The sequence below is a fragment of the Schistocerca gregaria genome, chromosome 1, assembly GCF_023897955.1.
Source record: "Schistocerca gregaria isolate iqSchGreg1 chromosome 1, iqSchGreg1.2, whole genome shotgun sequence".
Taxonomy (NCBI): domain Eukaryota; kingdom Metazoa; phylum Arthropoda; class Insecta; order Orthoptera; family Acrididae; genus Schistocerca; species Schistocerca gregaria.
The window spans coordinates 169,400,272-169,425,513 of NC_064920.1; the positions used below are offsets into that span (position 1 = coordinate 169,400,272).

Genomic DNA, 25,242 nt, shown 5'->3' on the forward strand with positions numbered 1-25,242 from the left:
GTCGGACATTTTGTGAACTTTGTTTCTGATTTGTTCCAATAAAACCCCCATGTAATTCCAAGCATGGTGTCAATTTTTACCTCTCTATCTACATTATTCCGTGGTTTATTAAGTTTTCAAATTTATACTGACTTCTTGATCACCCTGTATATTCACAAGTAATTACAGCCACCCGCTGCTTGGTTGTCACCCGCTGTCGAACTGATGACAGCGTAGAGGTCAACATTAAGAATGTTAAACACCCAAAGACCACTTTACAGCCAGCCGCGGTGGTCTAGCGGTTCTAGGCGCTCCGTCCGGAACCGTTGGACTGCTACGGTCGCAGGTTCGAATCCTGCCTCGGGCATGGATGTGTGTGGTGTCCTTAGGTTAGTTAGGTTTAAGTAGTTCTAAGTTCTAGGGGACTCATGACCACAGATGTTAAGTCCCATAGTGCTCAGAGCCATTTGAACCACTTTATATACAGGAGAAGACGCCGTTAGGAGAAACGGTATCGAGTATGGAAATCCATTAAAGGTGATGCTGAACAAATAAAGTTTTACCATCGACCCAAAAAATGAAATTACGTAATTAACTTTTGGTACGTTTGTTTTAAGATACGTGTTTCTGGTTCCATCGCACATTGAAATCTCTGGGTCTGTAAAGCCAGTCTCCAAGCTGAACAGCAAGTGGGCTTGCGTCCACTCTCTCTGCCCTATGACGTCACAAGGAGCAACCTCAGTCTGTTTCACAAAGCTGTAATGATTCTTCTGCAGCGCTCCTATCAAATCAGTGACTACTCTGTGTGCTGTCACACAAGTGCAATGTTCATTCTCTACTAAATTCCACTTCATACATATGAGTCGCTCCTGTCGTGACTGGCTCATCATACCGCCGAGGTAAGTGAAACTACTGCTGTGGGAATATTAAGACCGGTGTTCACACTCGCCCATGGCACCCTGAGATACCTTGGCCTCACCCTCGACCGTCACCTCACCTGGACCCCTCACCTCCAGACCATCCAGCAGAAAGCCCATTCCACCACCACCTCCTGAAACTCCTGTCTGGCCAGACATGAGGATTGCATCCTTCCACCATCCTCCATCCTCCACATCTACAAATCCCTCATCCGTCCTATCCTCTGTTATGCCAGCGTTGCCTGGATTTTGCACCCACCCACTTATACAATGCCCTCCAAATCCTCGAATGCCATCTGGTCCGCCTTGCCTTCTGTATCCACCTTCCTTCCCCCACGCAGCTCCTGTATGAACTCATCCCCTTCCCCCACCTCCTCTTGTTCCTCCAACATATCGACATCCTTTACATTGTCCACAGACGTGATCACCCCCACCCTCTGGTTTCCTCCTTCCTCTCCATTCCCCGCCCTTTGCTGTCTCTATCACTGTATCCCTCCCTCTCTCCACCTCCACACCCTACATCTTCTTCATGAAGGCAATTTCCGGCGCCTCCCCCTTCCTGGATGATGAACTTCGCCATGACATCTACCCTTCCTCTCAACTATAACCTGTCCTCCCCCCCTCCCCAGGGCCCCCTTTTTCCTCTCCCCTCTTTCTCCCAAAGTGGATTTTCCTCCTTCTCCCCCTCCTGAGACCCTGCACCCCATCCTTGCCTCTTTCCCTCCCACATACCTCCCTACCTGACCCTCTTCCGTGCACCCCCCACCGATCTCCCCACTCTCTTCCGCTCACTCCCTTCTTCCGTTCACCCTCATCTCCTTGCACCTGGCAGATCCTTTGTTTTCATCATTGTCAGTGTGCCACATCAATGTAGTGTTTTGTACTGTTTCTCTTGTTTCTCTGTACTGGTCTTGTACTGTCACTTGTTACTGTCAGTGTATGTTATGTGCTACGGCATCCGTCGATAGTTTTATGCTCCGGTCATACTGTGCCTGGTGTTCTTTAATTGTCCCAGTGTGTGGTTTTTCTGTGCATTCCTTTTTTACAGTATTTTATCTTCATTTTACAGTCGCTCCTTTTTTGTCTATTGTCTTCCATGATGTTCCCCCTTTTTTATATCTATGTTCACCATGTCTTCTCCTTTGTTATTTTTAAATGTCTTCTATTGTTTGTTCTATGTCTGTCGGCTGAAGAGCAGCGCATATGCTGCTGCCAACCCACCCCAATGGACAACCGAAATACAATAAAAGAAAAAAAAACGCCTGTGGCGTGACCTTGACAGTGCAGATGGTGGTCCCTGTCGACACTTTACCATCGTCGTCATATTTCTTGTGGCTGATATTTTCTCACTTCATGGCCACTGCACGATCAGGTTGTTATTTCGTAGTACTGTAGTGTATCATCAGAAAGAAGAATGACGAAAAAGTTATTCAATTTGTGTGGCACTATCCTGTTTTGTATGATATCTCCAATCCCAAATACATGGACAAACAGCTCAGCAAAGCAATCTGGAAAAAATAGAATCAGAAATAAAAGCAGCTAAGTACTTACACGTCGCCGGCCGCTGTGGCCGAGCGGTTCTAGGCACTTCAGTCCGGAACCGCGCTGCTGCTATGGTCGCAGGTTCGAATCCTTCCTCGGACATGGATGTGTGTGATGTCCTTATGTTAGTTAGGTTTAAATAGTTCTAAGTCTAGGGGACTGATGACGTCAGATGTTAAGTCCCATAGTGCTTAGAGCCATTTGAACCATTTTGAACTTACGCCTCTATTTCTGATTTTACTTGAATAAATACAACCAGTTAGGTAAGATTATTCTTTCAGACTGTTGGCTATAGCTTTAACATCTTTCCACACACCCAGACATCAGTTGTAATGTAGTTACACTCTCTACAAGAGGCAGCATAGTTATGGAGACAGTCTTTGTGTAATTAAAGAATTCTGTTCCAGTGTTCTAAGGAGCCTGAACAGAAAATTGTCTCTCGGCCAAAGTTACTATGAAGTTAGGAAAAATACCACTCTTACCAATCTTCTACTACATTTGTTGTATCGGACTGGGCATCAATCTGTCCACCGTAAGTCTGATATAACCTTGCAGGTTTCTCGTATGATCTTCTGAACCGTACTATGCCCCATACAATACGTAAAGGAAACCGTGTTCAGTGCATCTCCAGTGGCCAAATATGTGAAAAGGGTAGACAGTAGGGACATAACGAACGAAGATTTCGTAGGTAGTATTAGAGGTAATGAATCAGTATCACGCGAAAAAGAAGAAAACACACAACACTATACAACAAAAGCGAATAAAGATGAATGTTCATTTCATTTATTTACTTAACAATAAACTATCAAAGTACTTGTTAATTATATTATACAGGGTGAAAAAAAATTCCACACTTTGAACTCGGCACGCGGTTCAAGACAAAAGTGTATCTAGCAGAACCTAGTCCCATCAATAGGTTTAATAGAAATGCTGTAACTGTTTGCAGCGTGGCCAATAAGAAGTAGCAATGAAATCTGCAGTGTACTGCATGTGTCCTATTAGCTCAGTGACACGCAGCAGTGCCTTGGGAAAGGCATATGCGGATCACCGACGTTCGAGTCACGTCTGCCATACATTTTTTTTTCATTTAAAGTATCCGATTATATCCAATTTACTCCTCCACATTATGGTATCGTGTGTGTTTCTTTCTGTTACTGTTACCTTTATTTCAGAATTAAGATATAACATGGATTTCTTACGGATGTAACGAACCACCCAAGAAACAAATACGGCCAAGAGAAAATAAATGTCAACAGAATAAAATCGCCTGTATCCAATGAGGTACAACAAACACAAAGGATAGGCTACACTACGTTGCAGATTATGCTACGCACAAAAATTCAATTCTATATGTTGGATGTCCAGGTTTATCTTCACACAATTGGTACGACTAAGTATGAGAAACGTTCACTTTAAAGAAGATGTTCAAAGAGACCATGTTGCATCGGCAAACACTTCACCCCTTGGTGAAACATACTTTACTGGGCCCTACGCATAACACCTGCATCCACCATTGCCGAAGTGTTATGTACGCGAGCTTTTATGTCGCTTACATCGATGACTGGTGTACCATAAACTTGATTTCTTAAGTGACCTGAACAGTAAAAATCTAGTCGATTAAGGTCCGGGAGGGAAGAATATTGGACCTCCACGACCAATCCATTTCTTTGGGAACGCTTCATCTAAATAGTTGCACAAGTTCGTTCCAAAATGTGGAGTTGTACCATCATGCTGAAAGGTATGTGCTGAGATTCGATCAGGATAGAGCCAGTGAAAAATGTCTATAGTTCCCAACCGCAAGGTTGGACGAGTAGTACATCTTCGAGTAGTAAGATCTTTGACAGTTAACAGAGCCAGGTGCACGTGGTAAAAGTTTGAGTAGTGGTGAGGAGATGCGCAGAGACAGCAGACGTGTTCGAGTCGGAGCTAGATGCCTGCAGCAGGCAGCCGAGTCGTGACAGCATAAAAATAAGAATTGGCGCTACGCACATAATAAGCTATATATTGAGCGAAACTCGGCACATACCTGAGGAAACTAGAAAAAAATAATTAATAAAATAGGTTTTCTTTGGTTAAATAATGTCTAAAAGCTAGATAGAAATCCCATTGTTGATGCAATAAGGGTTTTGCGAAACTTTCTCGTAAATCCATGCTATAGAAGGAATTTTCTGATTTTTCACATGTGCCTTAAAAGTTTGAACAATAAATATTTTTTAGATAAAATTAGAGTTTCATCTTACACCTTACGTCTTTCTACGCATCCTGTGCTTGCATTGAACGAAAAGGTACATTAAAGTTCCCATAAGTAAAGCTAATAATTTCATCTATCAGAGTAAAATAATCTATATGGCATTCCACAGTTGGCAAATTATTCAGATCAGGACAGAATATTTATTAAGTAAGAAACAGGGCCAAAATGGGTAAAGTTATCTAGAATGACAATTTTATGCCATCGCCCTACGGCTGAGTTGAACATACGTTTTATTATCGGCTAAACGGGAAGGAGTGCACGAGCCAAGTCCACAGACGCAGTCAGATGCAGGTTAGTGACTTTCATTTCTTTTTACCACTAACCTTTTATGCAGTCAGATGTGTATTTTGAGTATTAATTTTCCAACAATATTTTCATGCAGTGAGATAAAGTTCAGTTCAATTAAATACGCAGTCAGATGCAAGTTTTATTAAAGATTAAAGCAGTCACATGCAGTTCAGTCTAGTTTAAATAGAGAATTTTTGTTAACAACACATTCAATGCTAAAAGCCTAGCTGCCGCCGAACGCCATGTGGAACGTTATTTAAGGGATCAAGCGAAGTAAACTACAGACGTGCATTGAAGTTATTTGGCAAAAACCACGTACACAGACGACGTGTGTGTTGTATTCCGACCAATAATGGCGGTTGTGAAGGTTGAAAATACCGTCACATGTGAAGTTAGATTCGTTAGGACTAACGTTATTTATAAAAATTTCGTTATCTTCCAACTGGTACAAAAGCCATTCACAATACTGTACTCGTCAAATGAGATCTTCCAGATGCTGGTGCTGATTTGACGTTAACGATGGTGGTGCAGCTCTTCATAGTGTAACACGTCAACAACAAATCTGTGAGCCACTCACCAGGGTTTCCCGAAAGCACCTGAAGATCTTGGAGGACAAACGAGAAAAAGTATGGCCGAAGTTTTATGGCACCGAAGCAATGACGAACCGCTCATGGACAGCACCAAACTTCTAACAGCGACATGTCGTAACTAGACATTCTATTCACGGCTTTCATCATCTAATCTGCAAAAACAAAACTTATCACTACCGAACCGCAACATGTGTATGTGAACTGTGTAACAAAGCCTGTGAACGATATCACATAGAACTGTGCAGTAAAAGAATGAAATCGATAAATGAATAAGCAAAAATGTGAAATGTAAATGTAAAATTACACGCAAAGTAACTGTATATGGCTATTTGGCTGCAATTTTATTAAATAGTATCACAGGTTAAGAAATATCACAGGTACTTCGCCAAGGTGACAAGTGAACGGTTTCAAGAATAGCGTCCTCTGTTTGCGGAGTGCATCAAGTCACTGGACGACCTTTGGCCATTAATTGTGGATGAGAACTTCCTCATCGGAGTGGCTCCTTTGAAGGTACCATGCAGCATACGCACGACCAGCAGCAGCTTGGTTATCGGATCCATCCAGCACCAGAAACATATCGGCGTATTCATCTTTGTACACTCCGTCAGGGAGCCGGCCTACATGAAGTTGAGAGGACCAGGTACGGTGGTAGGCTGCGCGGTTAGTAGACACATCCATGCAGTCTAGTGGATTCCATATATTGTGGTAGGCTATAGTCAGCTGCCAAAATCATGTCTTGCTTATGTTGTTGTTGTTGTTGTTGTTGTGGTCTTCAGTGCCGAGACTGGTTTGATGCAGCTCTCCATGCTACTGTATCCTCTACAAGGTTTTTCATCTCCCAGTACCTACTGAAACTTACATCCTTCTAAATCTGCTTAGTGTATTCATCTCTTAGTCTTCCTCTACGATTTTTACCCTCCACATTGCCCTCCAATAATAAATTGGTGATCCCTTGATGCCTCAGAACGTGTCCTATCAACCGGTCCCTTCTTCTAGTCAAGTTGTGCCACAGACTCCTCTTCTCCCCAATTCTATTCAGTACCTCCTCATTAGTTATGTGATCTACCCATCTAATCTTTAGCATTCTTCTGTAGCACCACATTTCGAAAGATTCTATTCTCTTCTTGTCCAAACTGTTTATCGTCCATGTTTCACTTCCATACATGCCTACACTCCATACAAATAATTTCAGAAACGACTTCCTGACACTTAAATCTATACTCGATGTTAACAAATTTCTCTTCTTCAGAAACTCTTTCCTTTCCATGGCATGTCTACATTTTATATCCTCTCTACTTCGACCATTATCAGTTATTTTGCTCCCCAAATAGCAAATCTCGTTTACTACTTTAAGTGTCTCATTTCTTAATAAAATTCCCTCAGCATCACTCGACTTAACTCGACTACATTCTATTAACCTCGTTTTGGTTTTGTTTATGTTCATCTTATAAGATCCTTTGAAGACACTGTCCATTCCGTTCAACTGCTCTTCCAAGTCCTTTGCTGTCTCTGACATAATTACAATGCCATCGGTGAACCTCAAAGTTTTTGTTTCTTCTCCATTGATTTTAATTCCTACTCCGAATTTTTCTTTTGTTTCCGTTACTGCTTGCTCAATATACAGATTGAATAACATCGCGGATAGGCTGCAACCCTGACTCACTCCCTTCCCAACCACTGCTTCCCTTTCTTGACCCCGACTCTTATAACTGCCATCTGGTTTCTGTATAAATTGTAAATAGTCTTTCGCTCCCCTTATTTTACCCCTGCCACCTTCAGAATTGAAAGAGAGTATTCCAGTCAACATTGTCCAGACATGGTTTATAACCGGCGAGAAACAGTGAATGGACTTCTAAGAAATGAAAAAGGAACCTGACAGTGATTCGAGCGGTTGCCCCATGGTGAATGAGGGTTTGACATCCCAGCAACTCACTCAGTGGGCTACGACGGCTGGTACTGTTGTGAGAGGTGATGCACATACCTCTGTACATTCCGATGTGCTGCCGATGCGAGTTGCCAGCTTCTCGTTTTCATACACGGGTCTTCAAAACGCACCCGATCTGATTTTGCTACATAAAATTTTGTTTGAATCTGGATGAAGACTAACATGCGACCTCCAAGTGCGGCAATCTGTATACCAACGAACAACAAGCAAACGGAGAGCCGTTCTCTTGACCTGATTACTGTCCTCCAGGTGGCCTTTCATTTTACATGTATATGTGTGAAATCTTATGGGACTTAACTGCTAAGGTCATCAGTCCCTAAGCTTACACACTACTTAACCTAAATTATCCTAAGGACAAACACACACACCCGTGCCCGAGGGAGGACTTGAACCTCCGCCCTGACAAATGGACTGACTCGGTTGGTTCTTTTTGCATTTGACGTCGTCTACGGAAGGCTTGATGGGACTTATGGAGGCACCATTAGTTAATAGGCGTTTCCTCGCAGTAGCCAACAAAAAGGGTCTTTTACTCTATTTTCACCGTCAGCAGCGGCCCAAATCCCAGCCGAGGATCCTAAGACATTATACGCAGAAGATGGCTAAATTTTTTACAATATATTCGTTACATTCCCATCTCGAACCACTTTGAAAATTTTCTTGATATCCTTATCCGATTACAACATACAGAGATTCAGAGTTATCCTATTTGTACACTTAAAATGCGCACTTGAGGCCCGGTGTGAGGTGCAAACGTATTTTCTAAAGTAACGTGGCACGGAGAAATAAGCTGTAAAGTATTTCTCATATCATCTGGAGATTCTATGTTGTGTACTGAGAGCATGAAAAATTTTTTTGATTGTATAAAATTTGTATGCATAAAATTAGTTTTGGATTATCTCAGTTACACGTAAGTGAAATCTCAACTTTTTTTGTGACCAGTACATGTCTTTTCAAATGAGTTACATGCCCTACTGCATCAGGGAAAACAATCCCTCTGTCTATTCCAACAGAAAAATGGATCTATCGGAGCGCAAAAACCGCGAATATATTTCTCTTTTATAATTGCGTAGGCTTCCGATGTCAGAGTCAGTCGACATAAAAATTTTCTGGGTATGGTACCGCTTCATATTGTATGAAACCACTGCTGGAGGGAAAAAAAGCAAACGTTTCGGCCGCGGTTGCAGTGCCTTCGTCTGGCTCAGCAGTAGACCCCGAAGATGGTCGCTGCAACCGTAGCCGAAACGTTAGTTTTTTTTCTCCAGCAGTAGTATTATACAATATGATGGGTTACCAGGCTCAGAAAACTTTTATGTCGATGTTCCTCTTTATTTAAAAGGCTCTGACGGAAAAGTGAGGTACCAGTTGCCTTATTCTTCCTTCCTCAGCATCTTCAAAGATTTTCAAAAGAATTTAGGCATGCGACAATACTCCTGCTTTGACTGAGAAGAAGCTTACAGTAAGACACATAAGAACTTTCAGCATTGGAGCGCCTCAGCAATCGTAAGTATCGAAATAATTATGAAAAATCCGCCTCGATTGCATAAACTACCTGGTGTTTACTTAGGTTTCAGCGTGGGTAGCCACGCCTTATCAAATTTTTTTTACAAATACACGGTACATATGTACCAAGTCAATAATATTACTTATCTCAACCCTGAGTGTGGTGCCTCACCCCAGGCAACGTACCATGGTCACAGGCTTTAAAAGAACGTCCTGTCTGGGTACATACAATATGTGATCAAAAGTATCCGGACACCCCAAAAAACATACGTTTTTGATATTAGGTGTATTGTGTTGCCACCTATTGCGACCTCAGTAGGTATTAGAAATCGTGAGAGAAGAGAATGGGGCACTCCACGGAACTCACGACCTTCGAATATGGTCAGGTGACTGGGTGTCCATGGTGTCATACGTCTGTACGCGAGATTTCCACACTCCTAAACATCCCTGGGTCCACTGTTTCCCATGTGATAATGAAGTGGAAACGTGAAGGACACGTACAATACACAAGCGTAAGCCCGACCTCTTCTGTTGACTGATAGAGACCGCCGATATTTGAAGAGGTTTGTAATAGGTGATAGGCAGACATCTGTCCAGATCATCACACAGGAATGCCAAATTGCATCAGGATCCACTGCAAGTACTATGACGGTTAGGCGGGAGGTGAGAAAACTCTGATTTCATGGTCGAGTTGGTGCTCATGGGCCACACATCACGCCGATAAATGCCAAACGACGCCTCGCTTGATGTAAGGAGGCGTTGCCTCTTCTCAGTTTGTCTGGCTGTGAGCATTCTTTTGCTTATGTACGCGCTATCTATGCTCCTCTTTTCCCATCTCCTATGCTGGAGTAAAGCCACACTTTTGCTTGCTCTTCCCTTTTTATTCGACTCCAGCACAGAATCTAATGTAATTGCCTACGCATTTATTGCCTCTCATTTTGATTTTCGTTTCTGTGATTGTGACAACATCGATATCCATCTCTTTTAGTTTATTTGAGTGTTCTATCTCTTTTTGGAAAATTCCTCCTACATTCCATGTTGCTACTTCGATATATTACTTGATTCATTTTCTTTTGTATTTTTACATAGAGTTGTCATTGACGTATGAGACCATCTTGTTTCGGAGGCTCCTTGGGGTTCGGGGAGTAGTGTGTTTTTCGAGAGTTGGTTATCAGCCATTTGCTCAGGCTTCTTTCTATACCCTGATGATGCAGTGATCCTAGCAGATAAAAAAGAAGACCTTGAGAAAGGAATTTATTTACTGAAACCAATAAGTGTCAAATTTGACATGGAAATATCACAGAAAAATCTAAGACAGTGGCCTTCATGGAAAAGAACACATTAGAACCAAAACAGTGATATATCGGAAGATTTTAGAGCTAGTAAGTCACTCCAGTTACTTAAGATGTGAGGTGAAATATGGATGCTGCCAAGATATAGAAAGTAAACATAGTATATTCATCCGGATATGTGGAACAATTAATAGAGATTTCACAAACAAACTAAAACTTAATTCTATAAACAGTTACAAACCGCACACTGCACTATGGAAGCGAAACATGGGTGCTTAGAAAAACTTAAGAGAGCCGCATTTAGGCACAATAAACAAAATTCCTGAGACGAGTTAAAGATTGTACAATAGAAGACGGATTAAGAAATCAGAACATTAGAGAACTAAATTTTTTAGACGAAGTAATAAAATTCTATAGTGTAGGAGAAAATTGAACGAAATCTTGGGAAGTATGGAGAGTTACACATTTCACTTAAAGGCTAGAAATTATATATGCAGAGGAAGAAGAGACAGAGGAGGAACCCAGCAATGATGAAGACCATGACAACCAACTTACCCTAATACCTGAAAAGGAAGGGGAGAAAAAGAAGAATGTGAAGAAGAAGAAGAAGAAGAAGAAAACGATGGCAGTGGTAATGAGAAATAAAAGTAACAAATACTGGGAAATAGTAGACAGTGTTTGTCATGGAAAGAGCAAGAGAAACAATGTCAGAGAGAGAGAGAAGGCGAGAGAAAGATAGTGACACAGTGGCAGTGACAAGGACAGAACAGTGCTAAGAATAAAGAGGGGAGGAATAAAGAAGGAGAAAGTGGAAGTGTGTGAGAGCCAATGATAATGAGAGACAGTGTAAATGACCATGTCAGTGATGGAGAGAGAGATAGCGACAGTAAGAAGATATAGCGGTAATGGGAAGGAATGCATGGAATTTTAGCAGTAAGAGAGAGCAAGAGAGTGACAGAGACAGTGAATGGAGGTTGTAGTAGTAGGGCAGAACGAAGGGGACTGTTGGTGTGATATAGAATGACAGACGCAAAGAGATAGTGACAATGGTTTCGGTTGAATGATTGAGTGAGGTAGGGCAACTGAGATTGGATGGGTATGAGAAAACTTACAGCGACGGACTAGTGGGTTTTGAGTGGGGAACAGTTGCGGGAGCTCGAGGTAGTTTGCGGGGAGTTGCATGTCAAAAAAATCGCGAATTTGTTCGCATGCCAAAATTTGTGGGAAAATATTTTAAAGCGCTGAGGAAGGCAGAATGAGGCAGCTGGTACACCACTTTTCAGTCAGTCTTATAAATAAACAGAAACATATTCGCGCATTTTGTGCTCCTCTGGTGTGTTGTTTTGTGTTTTTTCTTGTTTTTCTCCTTAATTCTTTGCTTACAAATTTTCTGATCAGAATTTGGTAAACTATGTGCTAAATTGTTCCTCGAGAAAGTGGTATTGGCTTGCATTGTCTCAAGAAACCTGATAAATAAATAAATAAGAGAAAAATGCAAAGTAAGCAGAGAAAGAAGAAGACAAACCTCGCAGAAGTTGTCTTGGGTTCTGAGGGCGGGAGACGACGTTCTGGTGTAAGAAATACTATAGGAGGTAGGATCGGGTGTTCATCTGTCGTGCTTAGATGGTCTGCCTTAAAACAGTTGTCTTTGAAAGGCAAAGGTCCCATGTTTGAGTTCTGGTTTGGCACATCGTTTTAAGCTGCCAGAGAGTTTCATATCAGGGCAGAGTGAAAACTGATTCTGTGTAAATCATCTCAGTTATAACTGTAACTGGACATCATAAGCTATCCAGTAAGTTCGAAGAATTACATTTTTTTCAGAAAAGATGTACGTGTAATAAAACGGAATATATAAGAACTTTGGAATACAACGATAGTCACAACAAAATAAATAACAGAGAAAAAGTGAAGAAATACACTGGTGCATGTAGTGTGCAAAGAACTGGACAACAGTGGGCATTAAATGAAATTTAGGATTAGGGAGATGTATGAAATTTATCGCAGTCAAGACCAAAACCTTTATGTACACCTTATAGTGTCAATAAAACATTTGCGACAGTCGTTTATCCACAGCCGCCGACCCAAAGTGAGTGCCAAGAATTTTATCATTACTTGTCATGTTTCAAAGAAGGAGTATTATCCTTTTGTATGTGCAAAAGAGGTTTCTGTGTTGCTTTTCACGTTGCTGGCGAGTACCGGAAGAGTTCGTGCCGCCTCCGCGGTCTGAGTCAGGTCGACTACATGGCCGCTAGCAGTGTATGTGCTAGGCGGCCGTTGCTCCTAGGAGAAGTGCCCACGTCTTGTCCGAGAACATTCAGAGAATTGTAAAAAAAACGGTGTTGTGTGTTTTTGCTATTAAAGAAATGGTTGTATCTTGTCTGATGTAATCTGGTAGAAATGTTATTGAGTGAAGTCTATTTTAATGTACACTAAAGTCCATACGAAGTTGGCAGTTCCATTTTCTGTGAAGTAAAATATTACGCAGGGATATTCTGAGGAGTCATTTATCCACAGTTTTGCATGCTTCTTAATTAGGAGAGGGCTTTGGGAACATTTTGGTTGGACCTGATAGTATCTCTATTTGAAGATAAACTTTCATTACTGTTGTGGATTTTCAGAAGATATTCGTGCAACCTGTTTGTCTCGATCGGAGGCAGACTTTTAATGCCACTATCGGCAGCATATGTGAAAGAAGTCAATGACTGTCGTCCTCTGTCCACTGTTCTTACAGTCTCTTCTCTCTCGTGTTAAAAATAATTGGACCTACAATCTATTTTGCCTGGTAACTGGGTCTTCTCTTTGCAATAAAATGTGCTGTGTTGTGGTATTTACATGTGAAATCTTTAAGTTGCAGTTTACCAGTGTTTCAGCTGCAGTCTGTGAGACCTCTCATAAGTTTGAAATAGGTCATCATTCTCTGCGACCATTGGAAAGAACATCAGATGGAGCATAAATGAGCGATATAACTTAGAATTTTTGTTTAGATCCAGAGCTGTTTTAGCAGCATGCCAATAACGAACTTCTCTGAACTGTGTTATATCAGTACAAACACATTATAGACGGTTTTTAAAGGAACTTTATAAAAAGGGCTGAAATATGGAGTGGTCATTTAAGTGGACATTGGTTATGAATCGATACATAAGATTCCTAGATTGAGAAAAATTCCTCCTTGCCGTAAAAGCATATTTTACTTTTTTATCAACAATATTTATTACAGTTAACTTGCATATATATAATCTAAACTGAAGTGACTGTATATTTTATGAAGATATTTATCTTCTCACACTTTTCTTTTCTTTTGTAAATATAAGTTGCCTCCTACGAGATATGAAACGCGTTAGTAACAAAATGTAAAGTACTTTTAAAAACCAAATGTTACAAACATGTAATGCTGAAGACTGCAATAAAAAGCATTAGCTTTTACCCAAAATAATTTTTCATGCACCTCTGATAAGCGGTTGTTCTACACAGTAACGCAAGAACATGCTACACACATGCTGAACACATCGTTATTTTTTTTCTGCAGCCACTCTTCCTACAGTTCATACAAGTAAATGCATAATGACTGGGAGATGCTTTTTCGTTCTATTTGGTGTACAACTGTCATTGCTTCTCTTCTGTTTCCTTCCAAAAAGATTCAAATGGCTCTGAGCACTATGGGACTTAACATCTGAGGTCATCAGTCCCCTAGAGCTTAGAACTACGTAAACCTAAGGACATCACACACATCCATGCCCGAGACAGGATAAGAACCTGCAACCGTAGCAGTCACGCGGTTCCGCGACTAGAACCACTCGGCCACCGCGACCGATTTCTCGATTTTGTCACACTTTCCATACAGACATTTTGGCTTGGATTCTCTGTATTTCCTATTTATTTCATTCCTCAGTAATTTGTATTTCTGTATTCCTGAATATCCGTGTACATTTTTGTACTTCCTTCTTCCGTGTATCAACTGAAAGATTTCTTCCATTTCCCAGGGTTTCATAGCAATTACCGTCCTTGTACCTGCGATTTTTGCTTCCAGCTTACGTGATTGCGCTTTTTAGAGACGTCCATTGCTCTTCAGCTAAACTGCCCACTGGCCTGTTTATTATTGCAGTATCTACAGTCTCAGGGAACTATAAATTTAACTCTTGATTCCTTGGTATTTCCGTATCCCCCTTCTTTGTGCCATGATTCTTTCTGACTAATCCCTTAAACTTGAGCCTTCTCCTCTGCCTTACTGCATTTTACGTATATAACTACACTCAGCTGGCGGCTACACGGGTAGCGGAGGTTGCGTGGCGTGGACTGGGCGGTTTATTAGGTTAGAAGGCCTCGGGAAAGTACGGGGTGGGCTGCTGTCTCAAAGGGTGCATGGCAAATACAGGACGTCCGTGGATCAAGGAACAGTCGGAATTGTAAATTGTTGTAATTGTGCTGGGAAAGTCCCTGAGCTTCAAGCGCTAATAGAAAGCACAGAAGCTGAAATCGTTATAGGTGCAGAAAGCTGGCTAAAGCCTGAAATAAATTCTGCAGAAACTTTTACGAAGTCTCAGACGGTGTTCAGGAAAGACAGATTAGGCAGAATTGGTGGTGGAGTGTTTGTGTCTGTCAGTAGTGGTTTACCTTGTAGTGAAGTAGAAGTAGATACTCCGTGCGAATTGGTATCCGTGGAGGTTATACTTAACAGCCGAACTCAGTTAATAATTGGCTCCTTCTACCGACCCCCAGACACCGATTATATAGTTGCCGAACAGTTCAGAGAAAATTTGAATTTCGTAACAAATAGATACCCCAGTCATACGGTTATAGTTGGTGGGGACTTCAACCTTCCCTCGATATGTTGGCAAAAATACATGTTAAAAAGCGGTGGTAGGCAGAAAACATCTTCCGAGATTGTCCTAAATGCTTTCTCCGAAAATTATTTCGAGCAGTTAGTACACGAACCCACGCGAATTGTAAATGTTTGCGAAAACACACTTGACCTCTTAGCCACAAACAATCCAGAGCTGATAGAGAGCATCATGACTGATACAGGGATTAGTGACCACAAGGTCGTTGTAGCTAGGCTCAATACCGTTTCTTACAAATCCACCAGAAACAACGCAAAATAATTTTATTGAACAAAGCGGATAAAGTGTCACTAGAAGCCTTCCTAAGAGACAATCTCCATTCCTTCCGAACTGACTATGCAAATGTAGACGAGATGTGGCTCAACTTCAAAGATATGGTAGCAACAGCAATGAGAGATTCATACCTCATAAATTGGTAAGAGATGGAACTGATCCACCGTGGTACACAAAAAAGGTCCGAACGCTGTTGCAGAGGCAACGGAAAAGGCATGCGAAGTTCAGAAGGACGTGAAACCTCGAAGATTGGCTAAAATTTACAGACGCGCGAAATTTCGCACGGACTTCAATGCGAGATGCCTTTAATAGGTTCCACAACGAAACATTGTCTCGAAATTTGGTAGAAAATCCGAACAAATTCTGGTCGTATGTAAAGTACACAAGCGGCAAGACGCAGTCAATACCTTCGTTGCGCAGTGCCAATGGTACTGTTACCGGCGACTGTGCCGCTAAAGCGGAGTTATTGAACGCAGTTTTCCGAAATTCCTTCACCAGGGAAGACGAATGGAATATTCCAGAATTTGAAACTCGAACATCTGCTAGCATGAGTTTCTTAGAAGTAGATACCTTAGGGGTTGCGAAGCAACTCAAATCGCTTGATAAGGGCAAGTCTTCAGGTGCAGATTGTATACCGATTAGGTTTCTTTTAGATTACGCTGATACAATAGCTAACTACTTAGCAGTCATATACAACCGCTCGCTCACCGATAGATCTGTACCTTCAGATTGGAAAATTGCGCAGGTCGCACCAGTTTTTAAGAAGGGTAGTAGGAGTAATCCATCGAACTACAGACCTATGTCATTGACGTCGGTTTGCAGTAGGGTTCTGGAGCATATACTGTATTCAAACATTATGAATCACCTCGAAGGGGACGATCTATTGATATGTAATCAGCATGGTTTCAGAAAACATCGTTCTTGTGCAACGCAGCTAGCTCTTTATTCGCACGAAGTAATGGCCGCTGTCGACAGGGGATCTCAAGTTGATTCCGTATTGCTAGATTTCTGGAAAGCTTTTGACACCGTTCCTCACAAGCGACTTCTAATACAACCTGTGGGCCTATGGGGTATCGTCTCAGTTGTGCGACTGGATTCCTGATTTCCTGTCAGGAAGGTCGCAGTTCGTAGTAATAGATGGAAAATCATGGAGTAAAACTGAAGTGATATCAGGTGTTCCCCAGGAAAGCGTCCTGGGACCTCTGCTGTTCCTGATCTATATAAGTGACCTGGGTGACAATCTGAGCAGTTCTCTTAGGTTGTTCGCAGATGATGCTGTAATTTACTGTCTAGTAAGGTCATCCGAAGATCAGTATCAGTTGCAAAGCGATTTAGGAAAGATTGCTGAATGGTGTGGCAGGTGGCAGTTGACGCTAAATAACGAAAAGTGTGAGGTGATCCACATGAGTTCAAAAAGAAATCATTTGGAATTCGATTACTCGATAAATAGTACAATTCTCAAGGCTGTCAATTCAACTAAGTACCTGGGTGTTAAAATTACGAACAACTTCAGTTGGAAAGACCACATAGACAATATTGTGTTTCATTGGCAAGACACTTAGAAGATGCAACAAGTCCACTAAAGAGGCAGCTTACACTACACTCGTTCTTCCTCTGCTAGAATATTGCTGCGCGGTGTGGGATCCTTACCAGGTGGGATTGACGGAGGACATCGAAATGGTGCAAAAAAGGGCAGCTCGTTTCGTATTATCACGTAATAGGGGAGAGAGTGTGGCAGATTTGATACGCGAGTTGGGATGGAAATCATTAAAGCAAAGACGTTTTTCGTCGCGGCGAGATATATTTACGAAATTTTAGTCACCAACTTTCTCTTCCGGATGCGAAAATATTTTGTTGAGCCCAACCTACATAGGTAGGAATGATCATCAAAACAAAATAAGAGGAATCAGAGCTCTAACAGAAAGGTTTAGGTGTTCGTATTTCCCGCGCGCTGTTCGGGAGTGGAATGGTAGAGAGATAGTATGATTGTGGTTCGATGAACCCTCTGCCAAGGACTTAAATGTGAATTGCAGATTAGTCATGTAGATGTAGATGTAGATAACCCTAAAATAGAACATCAGTCTTTGCAGTGGGAGACATCATCCCCTCGCGGTCCAAAAAGCGCGCCAAGTGTGCACCAACATCAAGTCAGCTTTAATGATTTTCATTCACTGAAATGCCCATAATTTCTTCCACGTACCATAGTCACACCGTCACTGGGAATCTGTATTGCTATGTTTTGAGAAGACTGGGGAAAGGTGTTAGACGCAAAGTACATGGAAAATGGGAGAACAAAGACTGGTCCCTGCATCATGACAATGCAACTGTGCACATCTCTCCCACTGTAAGGGAATTACTAGCAAAAAAACATGACAGCTGTCCCCCATCTACCCTACTTACCTGAACCAATTCCTCTCGAATAACTGTTCCTGCACAAAATGAAACTAAACCTAAGCGAGTGGTGTTTGGACTCCATAAACCGTTCGACAATATAAAATGGTGCAAGCTGTTCGCGATTCTGAAAAAAGTAGGGGTAAGCCATAGGGAGAGACGGGTCATATACAATATGTACTACAACCTAGAGGAAATATTAAGAGTGGACGATGAAGACCGAAGTACTCGTATTAAGAAGGGTGTAAGACAAGGCTGTAGCCTTTCGCCCTTGCTCTTCAATCTGTACATCGAGGAAGCAATGATGGAAATAAAAGAAAGGTTCAGGACAGGAATTAAAATACAAGGTGGAAGGATATCAATGATACGATTCGCTGATGACATTGCTATCCTGAGTGCAAGTGAAGAAGAATTAAATGATCTGCTGAACGGAATGAACAGTCTAATGAGTACACAGTGTGGTTTGAGAGTAAATCGGAGAAAGACGAAGGTAATGAGAAGTAGCAGAAATGAGAACAGCGAGAAACTTAACATCAGGATTGATGGTCACGAAGTCAATGAAGTTAAGGAATTCTGCTACCTAGGCAGTAAAATAACCAATGACGGACGGAGCAAGGAGGACATCAAAAGCAGACTAGCTATGGCAAAAAAGGCATTTCTGGCCAAGAGAAGTCTACTAATATCAAATACCGGCCTAAATTTGAGGAAGAAATTTCTGAGGATGTACGTCTGGAGTACAGCATTATATGGTAGTGAAACATGGACTGTGGGAAAACCGGAACAGAAGAGAATCGAAGCATTTGAGATGTGGTGCTATAGACGAATGTTGAAAATTAGGTGGACTGATAAGGTAAGGAATGAGGAGATTCTACGCAGAATCGGAGAGGAAAGTAATATGTGGAAAACACTGATAAAGAGAAGGGACAGGATGCAGGATGATAGGATATCTGCTAAGACATGAGGGAATGACTTCCATGGTACTAGAAGGAGCTATAGAGGGCAAAAACTGTAGAGGAAGACAGAGATTGGAATACGTCAAGCAAATAATTGAGGACGTAGGTTGCAAGTGCTACTCTGAGATGAAGAGGTTAGCACAGGAAAGGAATTCGTGGCGGGCCGCATCAATCCAGTCAGTAGACTGATAGACTGATGACAAAAAAAAGTGGTTCAATCGAAATCACAACTAATTTTGAACACGTTTCAGCCAGCAGGCGTCCAGGACTGTATCCAACAATGGAACGGCCGCTGGAAGCGTTTCACACAAGCACGAGGAAACTAATTTAAGGGGACGGCGGGAATTAAGAAGTAAGGTATGTTCTCTGAGTTTTCTCTCGGGAAATTTTGGGTAGCACCTTGCATTTCTACAGAAGTGAGGAACCCTAGGACAAATCCATCTAACTGTTTACACAGAGTTCGCTGGAAATAGAAACAGTTTTATGCTAAGCATGTGTGAAGGGCCAGTCTCAAACTACACATAAAACACAGAAAATTTCTGTAACACTCAGAGATGGCGGTACGTCCTGTAAGCCAAAAGACAATTACGCAGAAAGCATTGACTTCACCGCAAGAGCTGCAATATACAACAGGCCAGAACTCACCCCAACACGGATGCGGCTCTTCTTGGCCACCAGATCCAGCCGCAGCCCTTCGAGCAGCACCCTGACGGCGTGTTTGCTGGCGCTGTATATGACGACCACGTCATCGATTGCGGGAACGTGGCCCAGCACGCTGCACAGAAATAATGATTTGGACTGATTTTAAAGGTACTTCTGTAGTTACGTGATTTGATTTTTCATTTGGTCTTGTACGAGAGGCGTTTGAAAAGTCCGTGCAAAAATAAAAACTACTTACATGTTTGGGGTAAACCTTTTTTATTTTTCGAAATAGTCTCCTTTTAGATTTATACATTTTTTCCAACGCTGTTCTAATTTGTTGATCCCTTCCGAATAATAGGAATTGTTCAAGTCTCCGAAATTGCTATTAGTTCCTCCAATCACCTTCTCGTTTCAATAAAGTCTTTGTCCCGTCAGCCATTTCTTCAAATTGGGGAACAAATAGTAGTCCGAGGGAGCCAAAACAGGAGAATAGGGGGGATGTGAAACGAGTTGGAATCCTATTTCCACTAATTTTGCGATAACAACTGCTGAGGTGTGTGCTGGTGCATTGTAGCGATGAAAAAAGAATTTTCTGTGGTGCAATCGTCGGAGTTTTTCGTGCAGCTCGGTTTTCAAACGGTCCAATAACGATGAATATTATGCACCTGTAATAGTTTTACCCTTTTCCAGATACTCGGTGAAGATTATACATTGCGAATCCCAAAAGACAGTCGCCATAACCTTTCCGGCCGAAGGAATGGTCTTCGCCTTTTTTGGTGCAGATTCTCCCTTGGTAACCCCTTGTTTACATTGTTCTCTTTTGGTACCGATTTTCTCTTGGTAACCCATTGTTTAGATTGTTCTTTGGTCTCAGGAATATAGTAATGTACCCATGTTTCATGCACAGTGACGAAACGACGCTCAGAGGCCTGCGGATTCTTCCTGAACAGCTGCAAACCATCCTTGCAACACTTCACACGATTCCGTTTTTGGTCAAGCGTGAGCAATCGCGGAACCCATCTTGCAGATAGCTTTCTCATGTCCAAATGTTTATGCAAAATATTACGTACGCATTGATTCGAGATGCCCATAGCACTGGCAATCTCACGCACTTAACTCTTCTGTCATCCATCACCGTATCATGGATTATATCAATAATCTGGAGTCGTAACCTCCACAGGGCGTCCAGAACGTTCAGCATCACTTGTGCTCATATGGCCACTCCGAAAATTTTGAAAGCCCTTATAAACTGTTCTAGTCGGAGGTGCAGAGTCACCGTAATGTTTATCAAGCTTCTCATTAGTCTCCTCAGGCGTTCTGCCTTTCATAAAGTAATGTTTAATCGCCACAAGAAACTCCTTTTCGTCCATTTTTTTTACCATCACTCGACTTCCTTGATTCACACGAATGCCAAACACAAAGAAATAGACCAATATGGCTGAAACTTGGTGTGCGCTCTTTCCAAAGATGCTACTAACTTACCATGACCTCGAAACTCGCCGGTAATGCCAACTCTTGGACATTGCACGGACTTTTCCAACGCCCCTCGTATTTACATGTGTGAGAAGCGTAATACTAACAGGCGAGAAGTTGAGTTAGAGAATATAAAATTTCATGCAAATTTCATTGTTATTCGCCTTTCCTTATTCCTGTATTGAGAACCTCTCTTTTATCATGCAATTCGTCGTGGTTCTCCATACACGTTGCTCCAGGATCAATATACTGGTCGGACATGACCGTAGAAAATGTTAATAATTTTACTTACATACCACATCAGAAAATGTTAATAATTTTAACTATATGTCAGATCATGACGTAATATATGAGCTGGGTATCGTAAGGAAGACGACTCTCGTGTGTAACAGAGGGAAGCTGGGCAGGATATTTGGGGCTTATAGAATGTCAAGAGCTCAGATGGAAAACTAGTCCCAAGCAAAGAAAGGAACTGAAAGGAGGAAGGAGTATATAGGAGGCCTATACAAAGGACAAATGACCGAAAGAAATGTTATAGAATTGTTAGAGGACGTAGCAGAAGAGGATATGGAAGACGTGGTAGTGCGAGAAGAGTTTGACAGACTACTGGAAGACCTTAGTCGAAACAAGACACTGGGAGGAGACGACGTTCTGTCAGAGCTCCTGACAACCTTGAGAGAGACATACATGGCAAAACTCTTCCATCTGGAGTGCAAGATGCGTGAGACAGGTGAAATACACACTGACTTGAAGAGGACTGTAATAATTCCAATTCCAAAGAAAGCAGTTACTGACAGGTGTGAATATTACCGAATTATCATTTTAATAAGTAATGGTTGCAAAACGCTAAAACGAATTCTTGACAAATGAATGAAGAAACTGGTAAAAGCCGACGTCAGTGAAGTGAAATGGGGGAACATGTGAGACAATACTGACCTTACAACTTATCTTAGAAGGTAGCTTAAGGTAAGGCAAACCTACGTTTATAGCATTTACAGGCTTACGGAAACCTTTTGACAATGTTGACTGGCACAGTCTCTTTGAAATTCTGAAGGTAGCAGGTGGTAAAATACAGGAAGTGAAAGGCTATTTACAACTTGTACTGAAATGAGACAGCACTTATGAGTCGAGTGCCATCAAAAGGAAGCAGTCAGGTTGAGAAGGGGTTGAGACAGGGTTGTAGCCTATCACGGATGTTATTAATCTATACGATGAGCAAACATAAAAAGAAACCGAATAAAATTTAGGAGAATCAATTAAAGTTTAGGGAGAAGAAATAAAACCTTGACGTTTGCCGATGACATTGTAATTCTGTTAGAGGCAGCAAAGGACTTGGAGGAGCATCTGAACATAACGGAGACAGTCTTTAAATGAGGATATAGGATGAACATCAACAAACGCAAAATTAGGATAATGGAACGTTGTAGATTCAAATCAGGTGATACGGAGGGAATTAGATAAAGGAACTAGATGGGTTTTGGTGTTTTGGCAGCAAAATAGCTGACGATGGCTGAAAGAGAGAAGATATAAAGTGTAGGCTCGCAACAGCAAGAAAAGCATTTTTGAAGAAAAGAAATTTGTTAACATATAATATAGATTCGTTTGGAAGTCTTTTCTGGAAGTATGTATATGTAGTGTAACATGCAAGGAAGTGAATCATGGACGACAAACAGTTTAGACAAGGGGAGAATCGAAGCTTTTGAAATGTGGTACTACAAAAGAATGCTGAAGATTAGATGGGTAGATCACGTAGCTAATAAGGAGGTACTGAAGAGAAATGGAGAGAAAAGAAGTTTGTGTCAAACCTGTGTGTGTGTGTGTGTGTGTGTGTGTGTGTGTGTGTGTGTGTGTATGTTTGTGTGAATTTGTGTGTATGTGCGGGGACGCGGGGAGTGGGGGGGGGGGGGGGGGGAAGAGACTGGGGAGGGGTAAAATCGTAGAGGAAGATCATGCGCACATGCACGTATCTTTGGACATTTCGCCACGTATAGCAATTTACACAAAGATATCCTCATATGAGACGTGTTTCTCAACGTGAAGAATGATAGTCGGGGGCTACATTGTGATTATTACACGCTCCAAAGCCAGCTGTTGCATCACACAAAAAGCGTTCGTCTTCATGATTTGCTAGCTAGTCTCCTCCTGTGGTAGTTGTCAACTGTATCTGGCTCGCAAATTAGACTGTTTGTTTATAAAAATGGACAGATGCAAAACTGCTACGTTGGTTATATTAAAATGCACGTTTCCTATCTTGCCACATGCTAACTATACGTTTCGTCCGAACTATACATACACTCTGAAACAAAAAGCCGATGCACCACAAAGGAATTACGCGAATGGGATGGAAATCAGTAGATATGGTCTACAGATACAGACAACCGAATGATTATAATTTCATTAAAAAATTGATGACTTGTTCAAGAGAAAGAGGTTCAGTTATTAAACAGGCCATCAACGCATTGGTCTACCTCTGTCTCTTATGCAAGCAGCTATTGTGCACTGAATGTACTCCTGAGGGATATCGTCGTAAATTCTGTCCAATTGGTGCATTAGAACGTAAAATCCCGAGATGAAGGATCCTGCCCATAATGTTCCAAGTGCTGCCAATTGTTGAGAGATCTGGCGACTTTGCTGATCTAGGTAGTGTTTGGCACGTACAAAGACAAGCCGTAGAACGTACCGCTGTCTGCAGGCGGGCATTATCTTGCTGAAATGAAAGCTTGAAATGGCTTGCCATGAAGGGCAACAAAACTGAGTGTAGAGTATCGTCGACGTATCACTGTGATGTAAGGTTGCGACGGATGGCAATACAAAGGGTCCTCGTACTAAATGAAATGGGACCGCAGACCATCAGTCTAGGTTGTCAGACCGCATGCCGAGAGACAGTCTGGTTGGTATCCCATTACCATCTGAGTCGTTTCCAGACAAGTCTGCGCTGGTCATCAAGGCTCATTTCGAAGCGAGACTCAAGAAAATTCTACTCCTGTCAATGAGATTCCAGGCTGAAGCCGTGTCTGGACTCACCGGACAGCGGAGCGATACCAGTCTGACTCTCGCGCGCCATACTGCCTGACAACCAAGAGTGATGTCTAGAGTGGCATTTCATTTCATAGAAGGACCCCTTTGGTTGGCATCCGTGTCACCATTACAGCACATCGGTACGTCGACGATAATCTACGCCCAGTATTGTTGCCCTTCGTGGCAAATCATCATAGATAATACCCGCCCACCCAAGGCGAGAGTTTCTACTGCTTGTCATCGTACATGTCAAACCGTATCTAAGTCATCCAAGTCACTAGATCTGTCCACAATTCAGAATATACAGAACATTATGAGCATGGCCCTCCAACCAGCTCGTGACTTTAACGATCTAATGCCTCAATTGGACAGAATTTGGCACGATATTTCTCAGGACGACCAACAACAATATCAGTCGTTGCCAAGCTGAGTAACTGTTTGCACAAGGGCCAGCGGTGGACCAGTACATTACTCACTAGCTCAGTTTGCGAAGCTCTTTCACTTGAATAAACCATTCCATTCCTCTGAAGTAACATTCAATCATTTGTCTGTATATGTACGTATCTACCGACGTCCGTCCCATTCGGGTAACTGCTTCGTAGTGCGTCGTTTGTGTTAGGGGTTGCTAGATTTATAAATATGGATTCTATTCATGGTTTACTTTAGGAAACCAACGATATTAAGAGATAGGGAATAGACCTTGTTCAAGTCAGTGGGACTGACCTGCGTAGCCAGTTGTTGCTCATTAAGCACGAGGAGTGGGGTGCTTTTGTTGGCGTTCGTCGTTAGAGTCTATGACAGGCGGTTCACACGAAAAGTTTGATTAAGTACTCTATGCGACGGTACGTCACATAAATGTACATTTGGAGAAAGGGAAAAGAAACTTCTGTTGTGCGACTTGTGAATTACAAATTATTTCAAGACTGTGTACGTGTGCCCGATGTATAAGAAAGATTAAAGAAGTTAAATAATACCACCAAAAATCACAAACAGCGACATGATATAAAAATAAAGCAACATTCTTTTTACCTGTGTGATGAAAATGAACATGACCAGAGACTTTTGCTTTATTGAAAGCTCTCCTGTTTTGTTTCGTCTAGCGGTAGGCCGCCATTGTAGTGCTGTCTGATAATTAACGTAAGTTTTATGTGTATTTTTGGAAAATATAATAGAAATTGTTATTAGAAACTGTGTATTATTGACTTAGTTGTCACCTCCCATGATCGCAACCATTCATTTTAATTAACAAAGTTTTTACAAAACTTCGTAGTGCAGGGAGCTCATCCCTCCTAGCAGGATTTAGTCGGCGATTACGCTGAGGGACATTTCAGTGCCGATAACTGATTATGT

The 25,242-nt window shown here is 41.8% G+C and overlaps 1 protein-coding gene across 1 annotated transcript in view; it reads right to left on the reverse strand.

The window, feature by feature from the left end:
- Positions 1 to 25,242, reverse strand: part of LOC126285012 (dehydrogenase/reductase SDR family member 11-like) — a 124,899-nt gene that overhangs the window by 18,007 nt on the left and 81,650 nt on the right. Inside the window, exon 4 of the mRNA XM_049984324.1 lies at positions 19,405 to 19,534. Coding sequence (XP_049840281.1) covers positions 19,405 to 19,534 — 130 coding nt within the window. The remainder of the gene's footprint in view (positions 1 to 19,404; positions 19,535 to 25,242) is intronic.